Source organism: Antedon bifida, chromosome 5 (genome assembly GCF_963402885.1).
Source record: "Antedon bifida chromosome 5, ecAntBifi1.1, whole genome shotgun sequence".
NCBI classification, from domain to species: Eukaryota; Metazoa; Echinodermata; class Crinoidea; order Comatulida; family Antedonidae; genus Antedon; species Antedon bifida.
The window spans coordinates 10,458,311-10,478,405 of NC_136230.1; the positions used below are offsets into that span (position 1 = coordinate 10,458,311).

General features: G+C 31.6%; 1 protein-coding gene and 3 non-coding genes across 4 annotated transcripts in view; all 4 read right to left on the reverse strand.

The window, feature by feature from the left end:
- The window catches only part of LOC144842658 (medium-chain acyl-CoA ligase ACSF2, mitochondrial-like), a 36,728-nt gene that overhangs the window by 10,571 nt on the left and 6,062 nt on the right, over positions 1 to 20,095 (reverse strand). Inside the window, exons 9-15 of the mRNA XM_078699159.1 lie at positions 19,778 to 19,869; positions 19,186 to 19,259; positions 18,991 to 19,092; positions 18,215 to 18,360; positions 18,058 to 18,112; positions 17,664 to 17,750; positions 17,265 to 17,317 (exon numbers count right to left, since the gene is read on the reverse strand). Of these exons, the coding sequence (XP_078555285.1) occupies positions 17,265 to 17,317; positions 17,664 to 17,750; positions 18,058 to 18,112; positions 18,215 to 18,360; positions 18,991 to 19,092; positions 19,186 to 19,259; positions 19,778 to 19,869 (609 nt within the window). The remainder of the gene's footprint in view (positions 1 to 17,264; positions 17,318 to 17,663; positions 17,751 to 18,057; positions 18,113 to 18,214; positions 18,361 to 18,990; positions 19,093 to 19,185; positions 19,260 to 19,777; positions 19,870 to 20,095) is intronic.
- Positions 11,557 to 11,663, reverse strand: Trnai-uau (transfer RNA isoleucine (anticodon UAU)). The gene is made up of 2 exons: positions 11,626 to 11,663; positions 11,557 to 11,592 (listed from the first exon to the last, which is right to left on the reverse strand). It is a non-coding gene; the product is annotated as a tRNA-Ile (tRNA).
- On the reverse strand, positions 11,896 to 12,002 carry Trnai-uau (transfer RNA isoleucine (anticodon UAU)). Its single transcript has 2 exons — positions 11,965 to 12,002; positions 11,896 to 11,931 (listed from the first exon to the last, which is right to left on the reverse strand). It is a non-coding gene; the product is annotated as a tRNA-Ile (tRNA).
- Positions 12,236 to 12,342, reverse strand: Trnai-uau (transfer RNA isoleucine (anticodon UAU)). Its single transcript has 2 exons — positions 12,305 to 12,342; positions 12,236 to 12,271 (listed from the first exon to the last, which is right to left on the reverse strand). It is a non-coding gene; the product is annotated as a tRNA-Ile (tRNA).

The window sequence follows — 20,095 nt, forward strand, 5'->3', positions numbered from 1 at the left end:
AACGTAACGCAACGTGATTTGACAAATCAGAAGCTAACCAAGTAAGTTAAGAACGTAACGCAACGTGATTTGACAAATCAGAAGCTAACCAAGTAAGTTAAGAACGTAACGCAACGTGATTTGACAAATCAGAAGCTAACCAAGTAAGTTAAGACTATTGATACGTAGATAGTAGATTTATAAATTATTTCCAGTACTGGATTTACGAATTAAAAAAATAGCGAATGCATTAAATATCAGTTCACGCGACACTGTCAATAACACTTTGATTATGGTAACACACTAAAATATTATGTGGGTGGGTGTATTGATGGACGATAAATACAATATTTCTACAGAAAACAAAATAAATTATAACTATATGATAACCATTCTTTCTGTGATGAAAATTAAATGACGTCATGATCAATGCTTTTATTGATACTATAAAAAAGTCTTTGCATCGTATGAATTAAAGAACTCGGTTACATCTCGTCACAATTTTGGACAACCCCCAATAAATTCCACTTTTTTGTTTTTGTAGAATACAGCCAACTTGAAAAAAGATTGTGAATTCGCCTTTGTTGATTTGCCTAAATATGGAAAAGGAAGGAAAAAAAGACATTGTTAAAAAAAACTCACAATTTGATCTCAATGAAACCGTGAATGAAAATGTATAACTGTGCAGCCTCGATGTCCAAATATTACAACACAGACAAATTGTCACCAAACTTGCATAACAGAATGGAACACCTTACTCTTCATACATAGGTCTATATATGATACGATTGTACCAGTACAATCTTAACAATCCATGATGAGTGTGTATAAATTACAAAAATAGAATATTAAAACATATGGCGTACTGTATATAAATTATCCCGCCACTTCCCATTGAGTATTCAATAAAGTTATTATATTTATACAATATATAATTTGATTTTCTCTCATGGCAGCCAACGTTTGTTCAATTGTTTACAGAGATAAAAAACATTAAACTATATCAATGAGTTATCAAAATATAGAAAGGCTAAATTGAGTAAAGGAAAATACCCCATTCAATTATTTAGCATAATTTTAGTATTACAATATATCATATGGTAGGCGCGGGTGAGAAAATTACTACTACGGTACTGTATCTCCACGTACGACAACATTTTCCCAGTATCATGGGAAAATTTGGTAATATAGCATCTCGTGTGTCTCACATGTGTTATAATTAAGTTAAGGATTGGTTGCCTATGATACTGTACTAGGCGATACATGTGATGCTGTTTTACGGAAATGTCCTATATGATACTGGTGAAAGCTAGTACTGCGAATATGGTTCTCAGTTCACTCTTTGTAGGTGGGAACATTCACCAAAGTTTGAATCAGGTAAAATGTGTAAGTTTTGCCCTATTTTTTTTCAATCTAAAGCTTGGATTAATCTTTACTTGTACATTTAAAAAATGGTAAATTGGTTAGGTTATACAGACATTTGTAAACTGATTCCAGAGTTGAGCTCTAATGAATAATGTCTAATACTTATATTTTATGTTTTTTTAACAACAGTATTTTCAACAATTAATAACATGGACACTACAGAAGGTTTGCCAAAAATAGATGATTTCATTAATTCCGAAATTACCATATTTTACCATAATTAATATATAATATGTAAATGTATTAAAATTTTATATGCGTTCACCGAACAAACATCTTTGTATTAAAACAGATATAAATGTCAATTATCTATAGCTTTTATTCTAATGCATTGGCTTCTACATTGACTTGAATTATTCCTAAAGTACATAGGCCTACAAACGTCAGAGTAGAGAAAACATCTAATCATTACAATTGTTTATTATTATGTTTTTTTTTGTACTGGTGAATGGAGGTAATAGTCTAATACAGCGAGAAATATACAGTAACTAAAATATGTTAGGAAACATCTTTAAGAGCAGTTGTCTATAAAGATCGACCTTTTATAGGTGGCCAAGTAAAAAAAAAGATTTTCTTTAAAATTTGCACAATGAGAGAGGTTTGGTGGAAACATGCACAGATTAATTTAAATTATTTTTGATATCTGTATCTTGTTGCCATAGTAACGGCCATTGTAAAAATTACAGCATTTTATTGTAGTTTTCCCTATTATTTCACTGTCAAATAAGGTAAACGTTGATTTCAATAACTCTTCACAACGTCTATGGTAACACTTGAATTGCGTTGTTCTTGATTATTATACATTCTATGGACCTTGTGTGAATGGATAAAAGTAAAAACACTTTGGGGAATACATTTTTTTTATACTGATGTTGTCACAAAAGTTTTTATTTTTTCTGATTTCAGGATATGCTATTTGAAAAGTAATGGCATAACATTTGAACTGAATTCAAATTGAATCAAATATTAAAACCGAAATGTAGAGTAGACATTACTCTATACATTGATATAAAGAATTAAATGCTTGAACAAGAAAAATTGTACTTGTGGCTATTTTTGAGCAAACCCTACCCAAAATTGTTTAATAATCTAGAACTCAGTGTTTTGTTAACTTGTGTACGTACATATTAATAGCTATAAACATGTGCGTAACAATGCTTAAATGAATCAGAGTATAGGCCTATCATTATATTATATATATATGAGAATTTTAGATATATTAGTCATATCTTAAAAATAATATTTACATGTTTTAGATACGGAAATGTTCATTATTTAAAGATGTATTGTCCCCATGAAAAAACATTTTTTTGTTGATTATGCCATTTTAATATCATATAATAGTTATCCACTTTGACCAAAACTTGGATCGAAAAAAAAATTATTTAGGCCTACCTGAAAAAACTGTAATTTTTAAGCAAAAAAATAGTCAATTTGGCTGCCAGATGGATTTTTGGTTGAATTTAACCATTTATTTTGTCATTTTAGTGAAAACATAATTTTTCTTCAAAATTCAATTAATCTTCATTTTTCATGTTTTTGGGGGGACAATACATCTTTAAAAAAACATAAACGTATGTCCTTATGTGACGTACATTGATACCAACAATTATGAGCAAGGAAAATTGCACTTACAGATATTTGTGTTCCCTACCCCAAAATTGTCCAAAACTGTGGAACTTATTGGTATAATTAGAAATGCGTTAAAATCCCACCTTAGGGATGAGAATATTTAATGTTAACATCGATTTAGGTAGATAGATGGGTGGATATAGGTAGGCATACATAATGATACCAAAAAATGTACGTAGTGTAGACCTCTCATATCCCATGTACAGTATTTTGTTGCGTTTCGTTTTTCCCTTCACTACTTCAATGTTTAAACTTGTGGCCATGTCAAGAACTTAATCACAAGATGTTGATTTGTTAATCTTTCTCTGGCCAACAGAATAGACCACTTTCATTAGTCTAGTGTCCAAGGCTATCAAACAACTTGATAGCCTTGGTCTGTGATGTCCCTTCTAGGTGACATTTTCAAGTTATATATTATAAATATATTGGGTTGGATGGAACAACTCAGTCACCATGTACTTCATCGGAGTGAAAATCTAAATTCTTGATCTATGATCTAATCGGATGCTATAAAGGATATTACGTTTATAATTTACAGTCCCTTTCTTTTTTTTTACAAAAAAGAAGAATACTAAAATAAAACATTGAAAAGTCATGTTGTCGTTTTAATCAGGTTATTTAAAAAATAATGATTTAGCTTATAAAAAAAAAAAAAACAGTAAATCAAATACAAACCCATTGAATTTCAGGCAATGGGCTTACAGTTTACTAATCTTTTTAAAATTATGATTGTATTAGGTTAAATAAAAGTGAATAACTATTGTAATATTAAAATGGCTTATTCAATAATTTAAAAAAGTGTCACACACCTGTTACCATGGCAACCAGAGCGAGTCATATGGCCGAGCGGTTAAGGCAGGGGCGCCGTTTATCGTACCTAAAGAGCCAACAACAACATCGGCAAGGGTTCGAGGCCGACTCGCTCCTAGTTCTGGTGGTGGAACAAGTCTTCTCGGATAAGGACTATAAACCGTAGGTCCAGTGTACACAGTTATAACCTGTGTGTACTTTAAAGAACCCAGTTCATTATTCGAAAAAGAGTAGGGGGTTACCCCGGTGAACTGGTTCACACAATAGCCTCTGTATCAGGGGGATTACCACCTATCTGATAGGACAGTGATTAATTCACTATTGGTAATCCTTGGCCACAGTGCCTAAAGACATAAAATAAAAAAAAATAAATAAACCATAAATTTTTTTTCAAAAATATTTCAGTTATGTTATATTTACCTAAAGTGTGATTAATTACCAAAGTATGAAGAAAATCCATTTTTGGCATTTGGCCACTTTTTATTGAAATTGATATTTGTAGTCAACCGCTCTTAAGCACCTCCTAAGTTTAACAGGATTTCAAGATAAAAGATAACTTTATTGTCAAATTATAACACATTTGAAATTGACATTCCTCACTTATATTGCATTTGCGCTATTGTTTATTTGTTATAACCTGCGTCATTAATATGACATTATATTACATTAAATTGATTTTATTCATAGAGTAACCCGTGTTAAACAAATGCTTAACTTTGTTTGTTGTTGAACAATTGTCCTTTCAATAATGAGATTCAAGGCAGAAATTACGTAAGCTAAATAAATAAAAAAATAAATTAATAAAAACGGCTTTATTAATTAGGCCTATTGATTTGTCTTGAATTCTATCGATTTAAGAACAAGAAAAATAAACTATATTCTCTTAAAATTAATACAAACTATTACTACGGTAGATCTTTAGGACAAAGGTATATTGTTCACTGCACTTGAAAGTAGTTGTGTCTTGTAGTACCGTAGTAAGTTCTGTCTACTACTACACTTTCAAACTTTATAGACAGAGCTTAAGCACATCCTTAATTTGACAGAATTTCAAGATAAAAGAAAACTCAAATACATAACACAACATAACATTGCAAATTACTTTTTCACTTATATTGAAATTGTGCTATTGTTTTTTGTTATAGCTTCCGTCATTAATATGGCATTATATTTATTTTATTCACAGGAGAGAAACACGCGTTATGATAATGCTCAACTTATTTTTTTTCGTTGAACACTCAAACTTTATGTGACAAAAATTTGTGATGTGCCGCGCCCATATATGATATTATGATGTCATATCACTATCATATTTAAGCATATTACTACTACATATCTGGGCACATCACACTTCTTTGGTCAAACTCGTTTGATAGTGTAGACAGGGCTTAAGCTAAATAAATAAAATAAAGTAATAATAGGCCTAATTAACAACGGCTTTATTAATATTTTTGTCATGAATGCTATAGATTTAATAATAATATAAGTAGATGTAATCTCTTATATTACAAAATATTAATACGATAGATCTTAAGGCAAAGGTAAACTCTTTGTCTTTTTTTGCGCTAAACTATGTTAAAGCTTGGTTCTCACTAGGTTGCAATGCAAGTAATAATGACAAATCTCAAGCGATGGATTCTTCGAAATGTCGCTTGTCATTGGTCCAATCGCTTGCGTTGCGATTAAGCTTGGTTCCCACTAGGACGCAAGGCAAGGACGTAAACGCAACGCAAGCGTGTTGACCAATGACAAGCGACAGTTCGAAAAATTCATCGCTTGTGTTTGGTCCAACTCACTTACGTTACGCTACGTCCTAATTGTGTTGCGTCTCTAGTGGGAACCAATCATTACGTCCAAGTTGCGTTGCGTTCTGTATAATTTAAAATACGATTGTTCACTGCATTTGAAATTGGGTTTTGTAATAAGTTCTGGAACGTTTTGTTACTTCGAATCATTTTAAATATTATATTTTATGATATAAGAATTATCGCTTTTTCCAACAAAATGTAACATTTTTAGTAGCCTTTTGTGTGCGAGGAAGTTCAAAGATAAATTCTGTTTATTAATAAGTTGCAACGTTCAAGCTAGCCTGTACTTTGGGGTTAAGCGTGATGCTGTTAGCCATCCTTGGTACCATTATTAATTTGATACCAATGATGTTGACACCAGTCTACCACGATGAGGTAGCATCTCCGACTTCAGACTGGAAATTTTGTTTTCTTTCCAAATTGGCCAAATTAGTGAAATAATATTTGGAAAGAACTGTTAGGCTAATTTTTGCGATTTTAAATATGATCATTTAAATTAAATAAACGTTACTATATTTTTACGTAAGTAAAATTCAAAATCAGTAAGCAATTATAATATATGCGATTAATCAATAATCTTGAAATCGGACTATAAATAAAAAACTAAATTTACTATTCGTATACTGTACTTTATCAGCAGATCTATACTCGCATGCCCTATTATAACTATCACAGTGTAGTAGTAGGTCTCCTCATGTACTGTATAAACAAAAGTTGCTTTCAGGGCTTTATTGCCCTATTATGTAGTCATGGATGATAATTAATTAGACCTATACCACCAAGAGAGGCAGTGCTTTACCAGCAGTTCCATACTCGCGTAATGTATACATACGATCACAGGGTGTTATATATAGTTAAGCTTAGTTACGTTTAGTTTAAGTAGCAACCGATATTGCACCTCGACATGTAATTAGACCTACTGTATCAAACTACTTACGCAATGGAACCTTTCTCCTGCAAATCCGATCAGCATCGAGCATTTCTTCAACTGAAGGTAGCTTTGGTGCATCGTGAATGTTATAACACACTCGTTTATGCTGTCTAGTAGAGCTTTGTATGAGCATTGGCGTTATGATGGTACTACAGCTCACATATGTGTTACGCAGTGGCACTTTTCTCTTGCAACTCCGATCAGCATCAAGCATGTCATCTACTGACGGTAGCTCTGGTGCGTCGTGAATGTTAAAACACATCCGCTTGGCTCTACTGATATCACTACTAAAAATCGTTGGCCTAACACTGTTATCATTACCGAGCTTATCAATGCTATCAATTCCAATACCTACCTTTTGGGGTTCGAACTTGCAGTGAGGAGATGCATACTTACCAGCCATCCCAACATTAAACTTAGCACTGTCTTTAATACTACTCAACAACGTACGTCGTATCAACTTTCTGTTTGGTTTGATACCAGCCACATGGTGTTTTAGCCAGCTCCAGTACGGTGAGTTAGTCTTTAAACATTTCTTCGACTTCTGGATGGAGTGGATGGTTCTATCATATCGTTTCTTGCAACGCGAAGCTCGGGAGAGTGGCGATAAAGATCTATAATAAAAAGTAAGATGAAATATATTTGTAATTATTATATTATCTTTTTTTACATTCAAATTGTTACCATCATAACGACTCTTAGCTGGTGAACGATAGGATGCACACAAATTGGTATCACTTCCGTCGCTGTAGACAACATTCGGCTTCTCGTCATGGATACCTAAAACAAACATACAGTATCAACACACAGTTATGACTTTTTAACAAGCCAACGTTACACATGAGGATATTGGAGCTGCAGAACAAATATCGTAAATTTACATGATTTAAAAAGAAACAATGCTTTTGTAAGGTGCCACCGAAATAAAATTGCTGATTGTATCTTGGGCCAAAGCAATGACTGAAAAGAAATTAGTAGGCCCACTTGGTAGCCTAATGTAACTTACTGTTAGAGAGTTGTGGATATTCAATATTGTAAGAAGCTGCGCGGTACATTTTTAATGTTTCTTCAACAACATGAGTTATCGATTCATTTGTCTAGAAATAAAAATGGTTCAAATAGGAACAACCTTAATAAAATGACCGTACTAAATTGACGTTTATGTTTTTTTTCTATTTAAAAATTAATTAAAAAAAAAATAGGTTAAAACTTAGTTTAACACATAAAATAGTCTAACATTATCAGTCTACCTTATTTTAGAATTGTTTTGATTGTAAATCTTGTACAGTGATAAATATTACTCACGTTCAATTTAGTTGTTGAACTTCTCAGTTCATCTGTAATGTTGATTTCCCGCCATGGTCGTTTGATCTTGATTGGACCTTTACGGGAACTTATGTCTGATGTTAATGGCTCTGAATTTCGCCATTTTCGCTTTCTTCCGTTGAGGGCATTATTGGCATGAGACTTTCCATCAGTCGTCAAACGAACATCACGGAATTCTCCAGAATCTGTCACATGTCAAACATTATATTTTTAGGCCTAGGCTACTTAATGTATTAGATTAAAAAAAACAGAACACTTTTCATCACTATGATGGCCTGGATATCTGGATATGTATTGTTATCGAATTGATAACAACATTAATGACAAAATGATTAAGCCCTAGGCTAGGCCTAAATATGTTAGTCTATGCCTAGGATAATTAGGCTAGGCCTAGATTATTTAAGAAAAGACTAGGCCTAACTCTGCTGGGTGGCCGGAAATTGTTCGTCTAAATTTAAGAATGTATAATCAATGACAATGCCAAAATAAATCGCAACTTTAAGTATGTATATACGTTCTTGGGCCGATGTGTCTTCCAAACTTACCAATGGATAAAAAAACAATATAAGTATAGGCCATGGCTAGTCTAGGCCTGACCTACCTAGGCTAGGCCTAGTCCTAGGCTAGGCCATTGGCAGTAGGCCTACTAAAATAAATCTCAATTTTGAAAATAATAATAATCATACACATGTTACGTATGAGGTTAAGCCAATGTAATTTTTTTAAATCGTATATTTACGGGACTTATGTTCGGATTTGAGGCGGGTGGTAAGTGTGGGTGCTTACCCGAAGAAGCGCAATAGAGTGGTGGTGCGTGTGAATCGATTTGGCCAGTGGTGGCTTGCAAAAATTGTAAAATAAAATTTGTAATTTAAGATATTGTTCACTACCTTTTGAAGTAGTTGTGCCTTTTAAGACGTTCTTCAACTTTATCTTGTTACTACTGATCATAGTTCTCTTAGTATGATATTAAAAATGTATCGATATTTTTCAAATAATTTAAGAGCGTTTTTTGAAAGGAGCTTTCTGTGCGAAATATCAAACAGAAATGGCGTCTGTTTGTTCTACGCTACCATAGATATCGAATAAACGTCACAATGTATTATTTACGCGGGCGTAGTACGCGTTATTGCTATTGTGATTATTATGCGCGCTTTCTTATCTAAAGATTTGTCTATACTATCAAAACTTCAGGCAGACCTTGAGCACCTCCTAAATGTAACAGGATTTCAAGATAAAAGATAACTTTATTGTCAAATTATAACAAATTTAAAATTGACATTTCTCACTTATATTTAATTTGCGCTATTATTTAATTGTTATAACTTGCGTCATTAATATAACATTATATTGATTTTACTCGATTTTTTATCGTTGAACAATTTTCCTTTCAATAATGAGATTCAAGGCAGAAATTACGTAAGCTAAATAAATAAAAAAAAAAATAAATAAAAACGGCTGTATTTTAAATCTTAATCTTAAATTTAATTTAATTTTTAATACAAGATGATGAAAGACTAGGGGTGTTTTTACTTTAAAATCTAATTTTAGCCAAAGTTTGGAGCTTCACAACGTCTATGGTAACACTTGAATTACGTTGTTCTTGATTATATGTATACTATAGACCTTGTGTGAATGGATAAACAAGGCAAAACAAATTGGGGAATACATTTTTGTTATATTGATGTTGTCACAAAAGTTTGTATTTTTTCTGATTTCAGGATATGTTATTTGTAATGTAATGGCATAAAATTTGAACTGAATTCAAATTGAATAAAATATTAAAACCAAATTGTATAGCAGACATTACTCTATACATTGATATAAAGAATTAAATGTTGAGCAAGCAAAACTGTACTTATGGCTATTTTTTATTTAAAAAATTGTTTAATAATCTAGAACTCAGTGCTTTGTAAACTTGGGTACGTACATATTCATAGCTATAAACATGTGCATAACGATGCTTAAATGAATCAGAGTATATGCCTATCATATATTATATATATGAAAATTTTAGATATATTACTCATATTTAAAAAATAATATTTATATGTTTTATATACGGAAATGTCCTTATGTGACGTAATAAAATATCTAATTACAATCAACTTACATCAAAATAAAGAGACATTGCTTTATACATTGATACCAGAAATTATGAGCAAGGAGAACTGCACTTACAGATTTGTGTTCCCTACCCCAGAATTGTCCAAAACTATGGAATTGATAACTAGAAATTCGTTAAAATCCCACCTTAGGGATGAGAATATTTAATGTTTACATATATATAGGCATACATAAAGATACCAAAAAATGTACGTAGTGTAGACCACTCATATCCCATGTACTGTATTTTGTTGCTTGTAACCCGTTTTACCCTTCACTTGAGGTGTCTCCTGACTTTGTTAATCTTCCTCCTCTGGCCAACAGAATAGACCACTTTCATTAGTAGTGTTTAAGGCTATCAAACAACTTGATAGCCTTGGTCTGTATCCCTTCTAGGTGAATTTTCCTTGAAGTTGTCTTTTCTATAAATATATTGGGTTGGATGGAACAACTCGGTCACCATGTACTTCATCGGAGTGAAACACTACATGGAAATTACATGATTCCCCACGATAATTTTAATGGAAACAGCAAGAGCAACCATTCAACCAACCATGACTGCACCATGGTTGCTTTTGAACACCGTGTAATGGGTAGTATATAGGAATAATTTAATAGTATCCAGGTAAACAATCAGTTAGAAATTAGAGGTAACAATCACGTACGTAATTATGTTGGAATTTCCTTAACTAATTATCATAAAGTGTGATTATTTATCTACAGCAGATTAGTATCATTTAACAAACTATTCTTGCAATCGTGATTGTGATTCTTATTTCTTCGATAAACTGTATTTATGCCTGTAATTATGATTTATAATTATAAATCATAAAAATTAATAGCAACTGGGTAATGGAGCAATCTTTTTTATTTAAGCTTCCCGGACTCGAGGTATATCGTAGATACATGCATCAATCATAAAAGGTATGACATTTAAATAGATCAGATAGGTCTATAAAATGATCATGATAAAATGTTCTTCAAATATAATAATAAATGTTTTAACAATGATTAACTGACCCCACTGCAGTATACAAACAGTACCGTCTCTAATGGGTCCTTTTATTTAATATTTGTATAAGCTATAAAACTTTATATTGGGTCATTATGTTAGTATATTTGAGTTTTAGTGGTACAACCAAGGTAGAAGACTTTTATGTTGCTGGGCATGAAGACACGGTTTGGGAAGCTGCCAAAAGAGTCACTACTGATGACATTTGCGGTGTATTGATGACATCGGTTTGTTCTATTTCCAAAGCATTATATCTCTAACAGTCCTACTAAATTAAAAACTGAAGTTTATATTTTTCAAAGTAACTGAAACAAACTTTTGTGTTTCAACGCACTCCCAACAATTGATATATGCACTAAAACAATTGTTTACAGAATATATTAATTAGGTAAAATATTAAGTTTTATGCTAAATGACAATGATCAGACATACCGCATACTATTATTATAAGGTAGTATAATTCCACTTATCATTGTTTATTTTTATTTATTTTTTTCCTTAAAAATAATTTTTTTATAAATATTGATTTCCCCAGGAGAGGATCGAACTCTCGACCTCCGCATTACCTACCAGTAAGGGCAAAGCCAGGTACTGTTTATAAGTACGGCGCGCTAACCGACTGAGCCACTGGGGAACATATACCTGTGTAAAATCTCATTACAACAAAACATGTGTTTAGTATTACGTAATATGCACTAAAACAATTGTTTACAGAATATATTAATTAGGTAAAATATTAAGTTTTATGCTAAATTACAATGATCAGACAAACCGCATACTATTATTATAAGGTAGTATAATTCCACTTATCAGTGTTTATTTTTATTTTTTTTTTCCTTAAAAAGGATTTTTTTATAAAAATTGATTTCCCCAGGAGAGGATCGAACTCTCGACCTCCGCATTACCTACCAGTAAGGGCGAAGCCATGTACTGTTTATAAGTACGGCGCGCTAACCGACTGAGCCACTGGGGAACATATAGCTGTGTAAAATCTCAATACAACAAAACATGTGTTTAGTATTACGTAATATGCATTAAAACAATTGTTTACAGAATATATTAATTAGGTAAAATATTAAGTTTTATGCTAAATGACAATGATCAGACAAACCGCATACTATTATTATAAGGTAGTATAATTCCACTTATCAGTGTTTATTTTTATTTATTTTTTTCCTTAAAAATAATTTTTGTATAAAAATTAATTTCCCCAGGAGAGGATCGAACTCTCGACCTCCGCATTACATACCAGTAAGGGCGAAGCCAGGTACTGTTTATAAGTACGGCGCGCTAACCGACTGAGCCACTGGGGAACATATAAACCTGTGTAAAATCTCAATACAACAAACATTCTGAGCCACTGTGATGGATCACCAAAAACAAGACCAATCATCTCTTCAATTGGAACATATAAGCATTTAAGCAAATTAATTCAACCATGCATACCAACCATATATTGTGCCACAGAATCGTTTACATTTGTCAACAAATAAAACATCTGAAACAACAAAGCAAGTTTATGGTCTCGTTTGACGTACAAAATATGTTTATAAATATACCATTAGACGAGTCGATTGATTTGGCAGTTAACTACATGTCAAGAAATGAGGAATGTAAAATAGCATCAAAGAAATTATTGATGCTTGCAACTTCAGGAACTTATTTTGTTTACAATAATGCATATTATCAACAAATTGACGGAGTAAGTATGGGTTCGCCTCTAGCACCCATATTAGCTAATTTATTCATGAGTCACAATGAGGAAAAATGGATAAGCTTAAAACTGTAACATCAGTATTTAGGATGAATACTTACACTGGTCTTATATTAGGATATTTTATTCAATTTCAGGCAAAATTTAAAGTGACTATGCCTAAGGTTGAATGTATTATTACAAAATCTAAATATATCATTGAGATAGTTAGGAGTTAAATTATGAAGAATGTTATAATACAATAAGACGATTCACAGTTCGCATATCAGACAATGTTTTCCAATAAAGTTGGTTTCTGACTGTGTGTTTCCAAAAAGAAAGTTGAGAATGACTCCACGTTCCGGTTGCAATGCTACAGCCATCTTCTGCAGAATATTGGCAAGATGAGATGACTGGAATATTAAAGTAAGTCTAAGAAAGGTGATTGGTCTACACAAGAAGTTAGAATGCGAGTCAATACGCGCAAACTTCCCAGTCTGAACATATTTTCATACCCACTCTTAGACCCACAAATACCCATAAAAACGAGGGGTAATGACAATTAATAATAATAGGAATAAAACAATATTGTATATTTTATTATTTGATTTGTTGTGCTTGAGTATTTTTAAATATTTGTAATTCTATATTCTGTATATTTGAAAAGTGAGATGGTATTTCAAACATATTATTTTATTATTGGCCATAAACGTAAGTTTAATACATATATTGAATGGGAATTATCAGACAAACAAAACACTCAATAAACACACCAGATGTTATTACAAAAGTCAATCTCTATGCCTACTTATCAATTGGTAAAAGGTTAATTATTAGTGCTACGTTACTGGTATTCTTTTGACTTTTAATTGGCATCTATTTAAATAGCAAACACCTCTTAGTAACGAGACTATTGTAAAAAACAAATCGAGAATAACCTTGTTGTCTTCTTGTTTTGTGTTTACTTGCTCCTATTGCGTTTTCCATTAGGTCTGTAATTGTCGTGTAATTACATAAACCAATTAGGAACATTTATCTATTTCTTCTAACTTCTTAAATGAGTAAACCCATCGCAATACACTACTATTTCGTCTTTAAGTGCATCAATTGTGCAATCATTTTCGAATTCAATATTTGACAGTAAACCAGCATTAAGTGTAGGCCTAATTATGACAAGGTAATTCGGATAGTGAAATTATTGTTAGCACTGGTACTTTAACAACTAACAACCAGATGTTCATTTATTTGTGTCAACAGCAATAACATCATGTAAATACTACTAATTATTATAAACAATAATATTGTTTATATATATATTTATATTATATTATAATATTTCAGGATATTTATGGCCATTAGATCAACAGCGCATCAAAAATGTACAGATAGAGGGCATCCTTGTCTGATTCCACTATTCATATAAAACTGTTGATAACCAGCCATTATTTGTGTCGTAATAGACTCACTTTGAAAGAAAGAAACATTTGTTACAGATTGTGATAGGCCTATGTCGTTAATGAAAAGCAAAAAGAGAACTGGGCCGAGACCACTTTCTTGTGGTATTCCGATTTCAATGTTTCTTTTTTCTAATATTATCTGATATATCTTATCATATTTAACACCCTGTTTTAATTTTCAAACCATTTAATCTCATTATTCATAATACCGTAGTTACGTATTTTTGCACAATATAATATAATAAGAGCGTCCGTGTATGATTCTTTCCAGAAGTCTACGCTAGAAACATGACAAACTACCGAAATTGGTCTAGAGTTACTTTATATATAAAGATGGTTTTTGCAATTTTCTAATCCTCTGGAATCTCTCCTTTCATTAACGACATTACATAATGCATTGGATATTTTTGAAGATGCAATTTTTAACAGTGTACTATCAAAGTCAAGGATATCATAATTGCTATTGTCGGATAAATTTAAAAGTGCTTTATACACTTAATCAGTATCAGTTTCTGTAAATGAAAATGTGTATCTAGAGTCTGGATTATTCCAGCTTGAATTTGAATCTAGGTTTTCTAATGAATCCGAGATTTCCTTACCAATGTTTGTAAAATAATCATTAAATGCATTGCATTCTAGATTTGGATTAGTAATATTTTTGTTTTTGTTCTTACCTGTAATTTTGTTTAATTCGTCCCATAGTTTATTTGGATCATTTTTATGTTTATGTTGAATATTAGCAAAATAATTTATCTTTGATTTTCTTATTTCACTTGTGACGTTATTTCTTAATTGTCTATATTCATTTCAAATTTCTTTTGTTTTGTTCTTATCCGACAATGTCTTTATGTGATCTCTTTGGTACATTAATTGTATTATCTCAGGTGTTTATGGACTTTATATTTTATTCTCATTGTTTTACAAGGAGCGTGGCGGTTACATATATCTAGGAAGGAATCGTTCCATTTAGTCCATATAGAGTTTAAATTAGTTTCTTCCTCATCTTTAATTAATTAATTTCAATATTTCTTTGTAATTTTCCAATATATTATGTATTTCTAAAAGTAATTGTTTTTATTTACATATTCTAGACATGTACAAACTAAGGAGTGGTTACGACTCCAGTTAGTACATGGCATTCTTCCTCCACCCTCAGACATAACACTAAAGAAATTATGGCACAGAGAGAAAAGTGTTGAAGATAAGCTAAAGTATGTTTGGATCCATCATCCTCATTTTCTATGTGGCTATTCAATTTTACCGCAGAAAGTTTTAACTTGTTATGCTTAACTTTTGTAGGGTATTATTCAAGAGAAAGCTAATTTATATTCGAAGTAATCAACTATTCATAATTGTATTTCAACTGATCATAATTAATCTTATCTACAGTATACAACCCAAAAGCCTAAATTTGATTATTAGTATCTTGTTAATATTATTTATGTAAGGTCAACAATAGCTATTTTAAGTTTAATATGGAGAAGTTGGTACAGTAATCCTTCCGATGGCCATCTCTCTAAGCTTTTTACGATCAATCTTGAAAGAAAAAAAAATGATAATGAATGAAGGCAGCGTTATGTACCTTAATAACAAATAATAATGTTTAACATTTTGTTGCACAAGCCAATACAAATTGTTTGAATACCTTTCCGGTAAAACCTTTTGGAAACTCATCAAATTGTAAGTAGTACGTTGGCAGGTAATTTATAAGGAACTGTAAGACACAATCAACATTATCAGGTTATAACAACAATTGGTTGCACAAAAAAACAATGCAAAATCATTATATTATGTATAGTATGTACATTTATAATCTGCTCATTTATATAATTATCTTTTATAACTGTGACATATTTACGATCAACTCCTAACGACTGGTCTCCTATACTATACAGTAAAACCACTAAGTGGCTGTAAAGTAGTGCAAACATAATCGCATACCGTTTTTCTGCAGCTAAACATTAATCGACATTGACCGATAAAGTTCGTGTGGAAACGGGGTTTAACTTATAATTTCATTCAAATCAGATAATTGTCGGATAAATGCGATGGCAATATCTGCACATGCGCACTTAAGTTTTAAAATAATTATCTGATTGGTAACCGATAATATATTATGACCGCAGAAACGCCTTAGCAACTTAATTGACGGAGCCTAGATGGTAGCTAGACAAAACTGTCTTGACTCTTTTTTTCACTTAGTTTATTATTTATGAACTCTTTCTTCTTATTATTTTTTTATTATACATTTATTATTCTTTTTGACTTATCGTAGGAAATGCCCGCCTCAAAATGTTCATCTTTTTGGGATTCTGCATTCGTCCTTTATATCTCAATTTGTCTATATTTGTATGTTTACTATTAAGCCAATGGACGTAAATAATGTCTTTAGAATTGAACTGAACATTCCAGTAAGTTGTCGTTGTTGTTTTTGTATTGCAGCTAAACAGTGATTAAACTGGTCAAAACACAATCGGATATTTTGTTGCAGATAAACATTGCACAGTGATAACTGGTTAAATTCAACACATAAACGGATATTGTGTTGCAGCTAAACATTGCACAGTGCATGATAACTGGTTAAATTCAACACACAATCGGATATTTTAGTGAACAATATCAATTTATTTGGCATGACTTCAGCTTTGATTTACTTAATATATTTTTTCTCATTATGCACATTGGGAATAGTCTTTTTAGGAGTACATGATCTAAGTGCCGTATTTAACATCATTAATTGTAGGCCTATTGTAAATAATGGTCATCCATATCAATGTTATAAACAACCTCTTACTCCTACCTTATCAACACAATGTTTTTCTATATCTTCTACTGTAAAAGTGCAGCCTGAATTAAGTCTGGAAAGTAATGGAAAGTTTAATTGGTAATATCAGGGATACAACTACCTGGTAATAATAATGTAATTGTATGGGCAGTACACCTGTAAAAGAATGTACATAGGAAAGTGCTTGGAAATGCCTTAAACAAATTAATTGTACTAATTACTATTGATTACAAAGAGATGGTAGAATTGGATCATCCTAGTAATATCAAAATATCAGACAATAAAGCAACAAATACTTACATAACACAGGCGCACACGTCCTCTCCATATCTATAATCTGGTATCCCCACAATCTAAAGAAAACATTATTCATGACTTTAGATATCATTATGTACTATATGCAGACAACACATCTCCCGGCTTTTTATTTTACAGCATTGTACACCGATACATTTTATCTCCGAGATCATACATACAAACAATTGATTTTTTTGGACTACACTATTAACAAACTTAGACCTTTTTGGTTCATTGTTGTTAAGAAAAAAGGTTAATAATTAAACACGCAAATGTTTCTATTTAGTACCAATCTTGGTCTGCAAAATCTTCTCCACTTATTTTTTAATTCTTAAAAAACTATTTGACTATTCTGTCAATCATTATAATGATCACAAACTATGTCTTTTTACAAATTCTTACCTGAATGCTCTTGACAGCTGGATGACTTAAAAGCGCTGTTTCCAATGGAAAAGGGTATATGTTGAAACAACTTCTGATTATAACGTCCTTAAAAAAAAGAAAAGATACCAATAAACTGTAAATAAAGGATTTTTAAGCCCATGGTTTACAATTATTACTTTGTTACTTGGCAAAAAAGAATCTTAGTTTTAAAACTACGACCAACCAACCTCTATCCAGTGTGACAAAGGTATCCTCTAGGTTAGTAGTAGATTAGTAGTTCTTATATTTATTAAATAAATAATAATACTTATTGTTTAAATGTACTTTTCCACCTTAATTATATTAGATATTTATTGTAATAGAATTATCTTATTGATTATGTGTGGAAATCAATAAAAACAAACAAACCAACCTTCGTTCTGCCTGTTATTGTAAGATATCCATCTTGATCAAGTTTCCCAATATCACTGCAATTATGAATTTATATTTTTAAAAATATTTCTGGTAAAAAAATCGAATTTATAATATAACTTTCTGATAGTAAGAGCAATATGTATTATAAAATTTACCCCATTCTAAACCATCCATCAGAGGTCACAGCTTCGTTTGTTTTTCTTGCATCAAAATAACCCTCAAATCCAATGTCGGTTTTTACCAATACTTCTCCCTCTTCCCCAAACTTTACTGGATGTCCACTTTCATTTACAATCTTTATCTGAAATAGAACATGTTCCACAAATGGGTAGCATCAACTGCTTTATGAGTTGTTTCAATTAATTCAACTTGGTAATAACAGATCTCCTTTAAAAACATTTCTTCAACAGAAACATGTATGTTCTGCTCTCTTCATCTTTATCAACTGCCTTATTATCTTTCTGCTATTCATGGATTCCTGCGAATTTGGCGAACCTTTCGTACTTCTCTCAAAGACTCTATGCTAACAGTCTCATTCTCCACATTCCCAAAAAAATCGTAAATTCCACCTTTTAATTAGTAAATTGTTATGTTCACTTGTGTTCTAATTGCTTATGTCACCTGGGTATATAAGGGTCATTGTCGTTTGTTTGTGTCTCTGTCTCTCATATCAGTCTTTCTTTGTATTGTTTATCTATGTTTTTGTGATGATGCTATTAGCAATAAAAAAAAAGAGAACAACATGTCATTGTTACCGAGTTTCCGTACTAAAATGCTCAGTGAACGCCCCTTTTCTTTCGTTGCATCCCCTCTTGGGAACAAATTCCCACTTTATGTCAAACATTCGCCCACTTTCCATTATTTTAAAATTCATATAGAAACTTACTTCTTCAGCACAATTCAATATACAATGCGCATCTTACATGTTTACCTTGTTGTTTCCTATGGGTTTACCGACTGTTGTGCATGATTTGTGACCTTCTTGGACATAAACGCATGAAACGTCAAATATTTCTGTCGATCCATATGTAATCTAATTGCAAAATGTAATTATTTCATATAAATAATTTATATGTTATACTATACATATTCAAAACTAGAGAAGAAATTGACAGAAAATACTCACCATTATATCAACGTTTAATTTCTTTGATAGAAGAATAGCAACTGATGGTGGAATCGGTGATCCTGTAATAAAACCTGTAGCAAATCGTTATTGTATGATTTATTGCATATATTTATGTTCTTTACTGAATTTTAAATTTATTTTATATAATAATTCATTAACACATCACAAACATAGGCACATATAATTGGTATCCTGATTCTTAAAATACTTATTTACAGATAAAACATTCAACACCGCAGAATTCTCATGGCATACATGCAAAGATATAATATAACAACAAATTATGTTTTGAATGAGGAATTGAATACACAAATGATTTTCTACATCAGCTGATTTTACATTTCAAAGGAACGATGAATCCCTTACTAATAAAATAGATGAAACGTTAATTTGAAGATAGGTCTACTGTATCTGCCTGGATATTGTCGAGATCCGTATTTGAGGTTGATTAAGGGTCGGGTCTTTTGTGGTTTTGATAGTGGATTTACAACAGATGAATGCAGATGAAAGGTTATAATATGTCACTTCCAAACTCATCAATTGCTGATATCAAAGTACTTTTTCAAAATGTGTTTAGTATAGAGTCTACCTGCTTTTAGAGACGACAAATCATAAAGTTTGAGTGCTGGGTCATAAACCAATTGAATCAACCAATGGAACATTAGCATAAAATGAGTAGCTCTGGAAGACAAATACACAAAACTGTTATATAAGAAACAAGTATTTTGAAAGACTTTTTCATTCAACTCGGCTCAGTTTCCGCCAATATTTCAACTCATAACATGTGCATTTAATTCGATTCATGTTGAAACGCTGGAAACATCTGAACACATCCATTCTTGAGCCTGTTTGTTGGAAGAGGATGGGATCTGGATAGTAAAGGAAATCTAAGGTGGAAAATGATTAC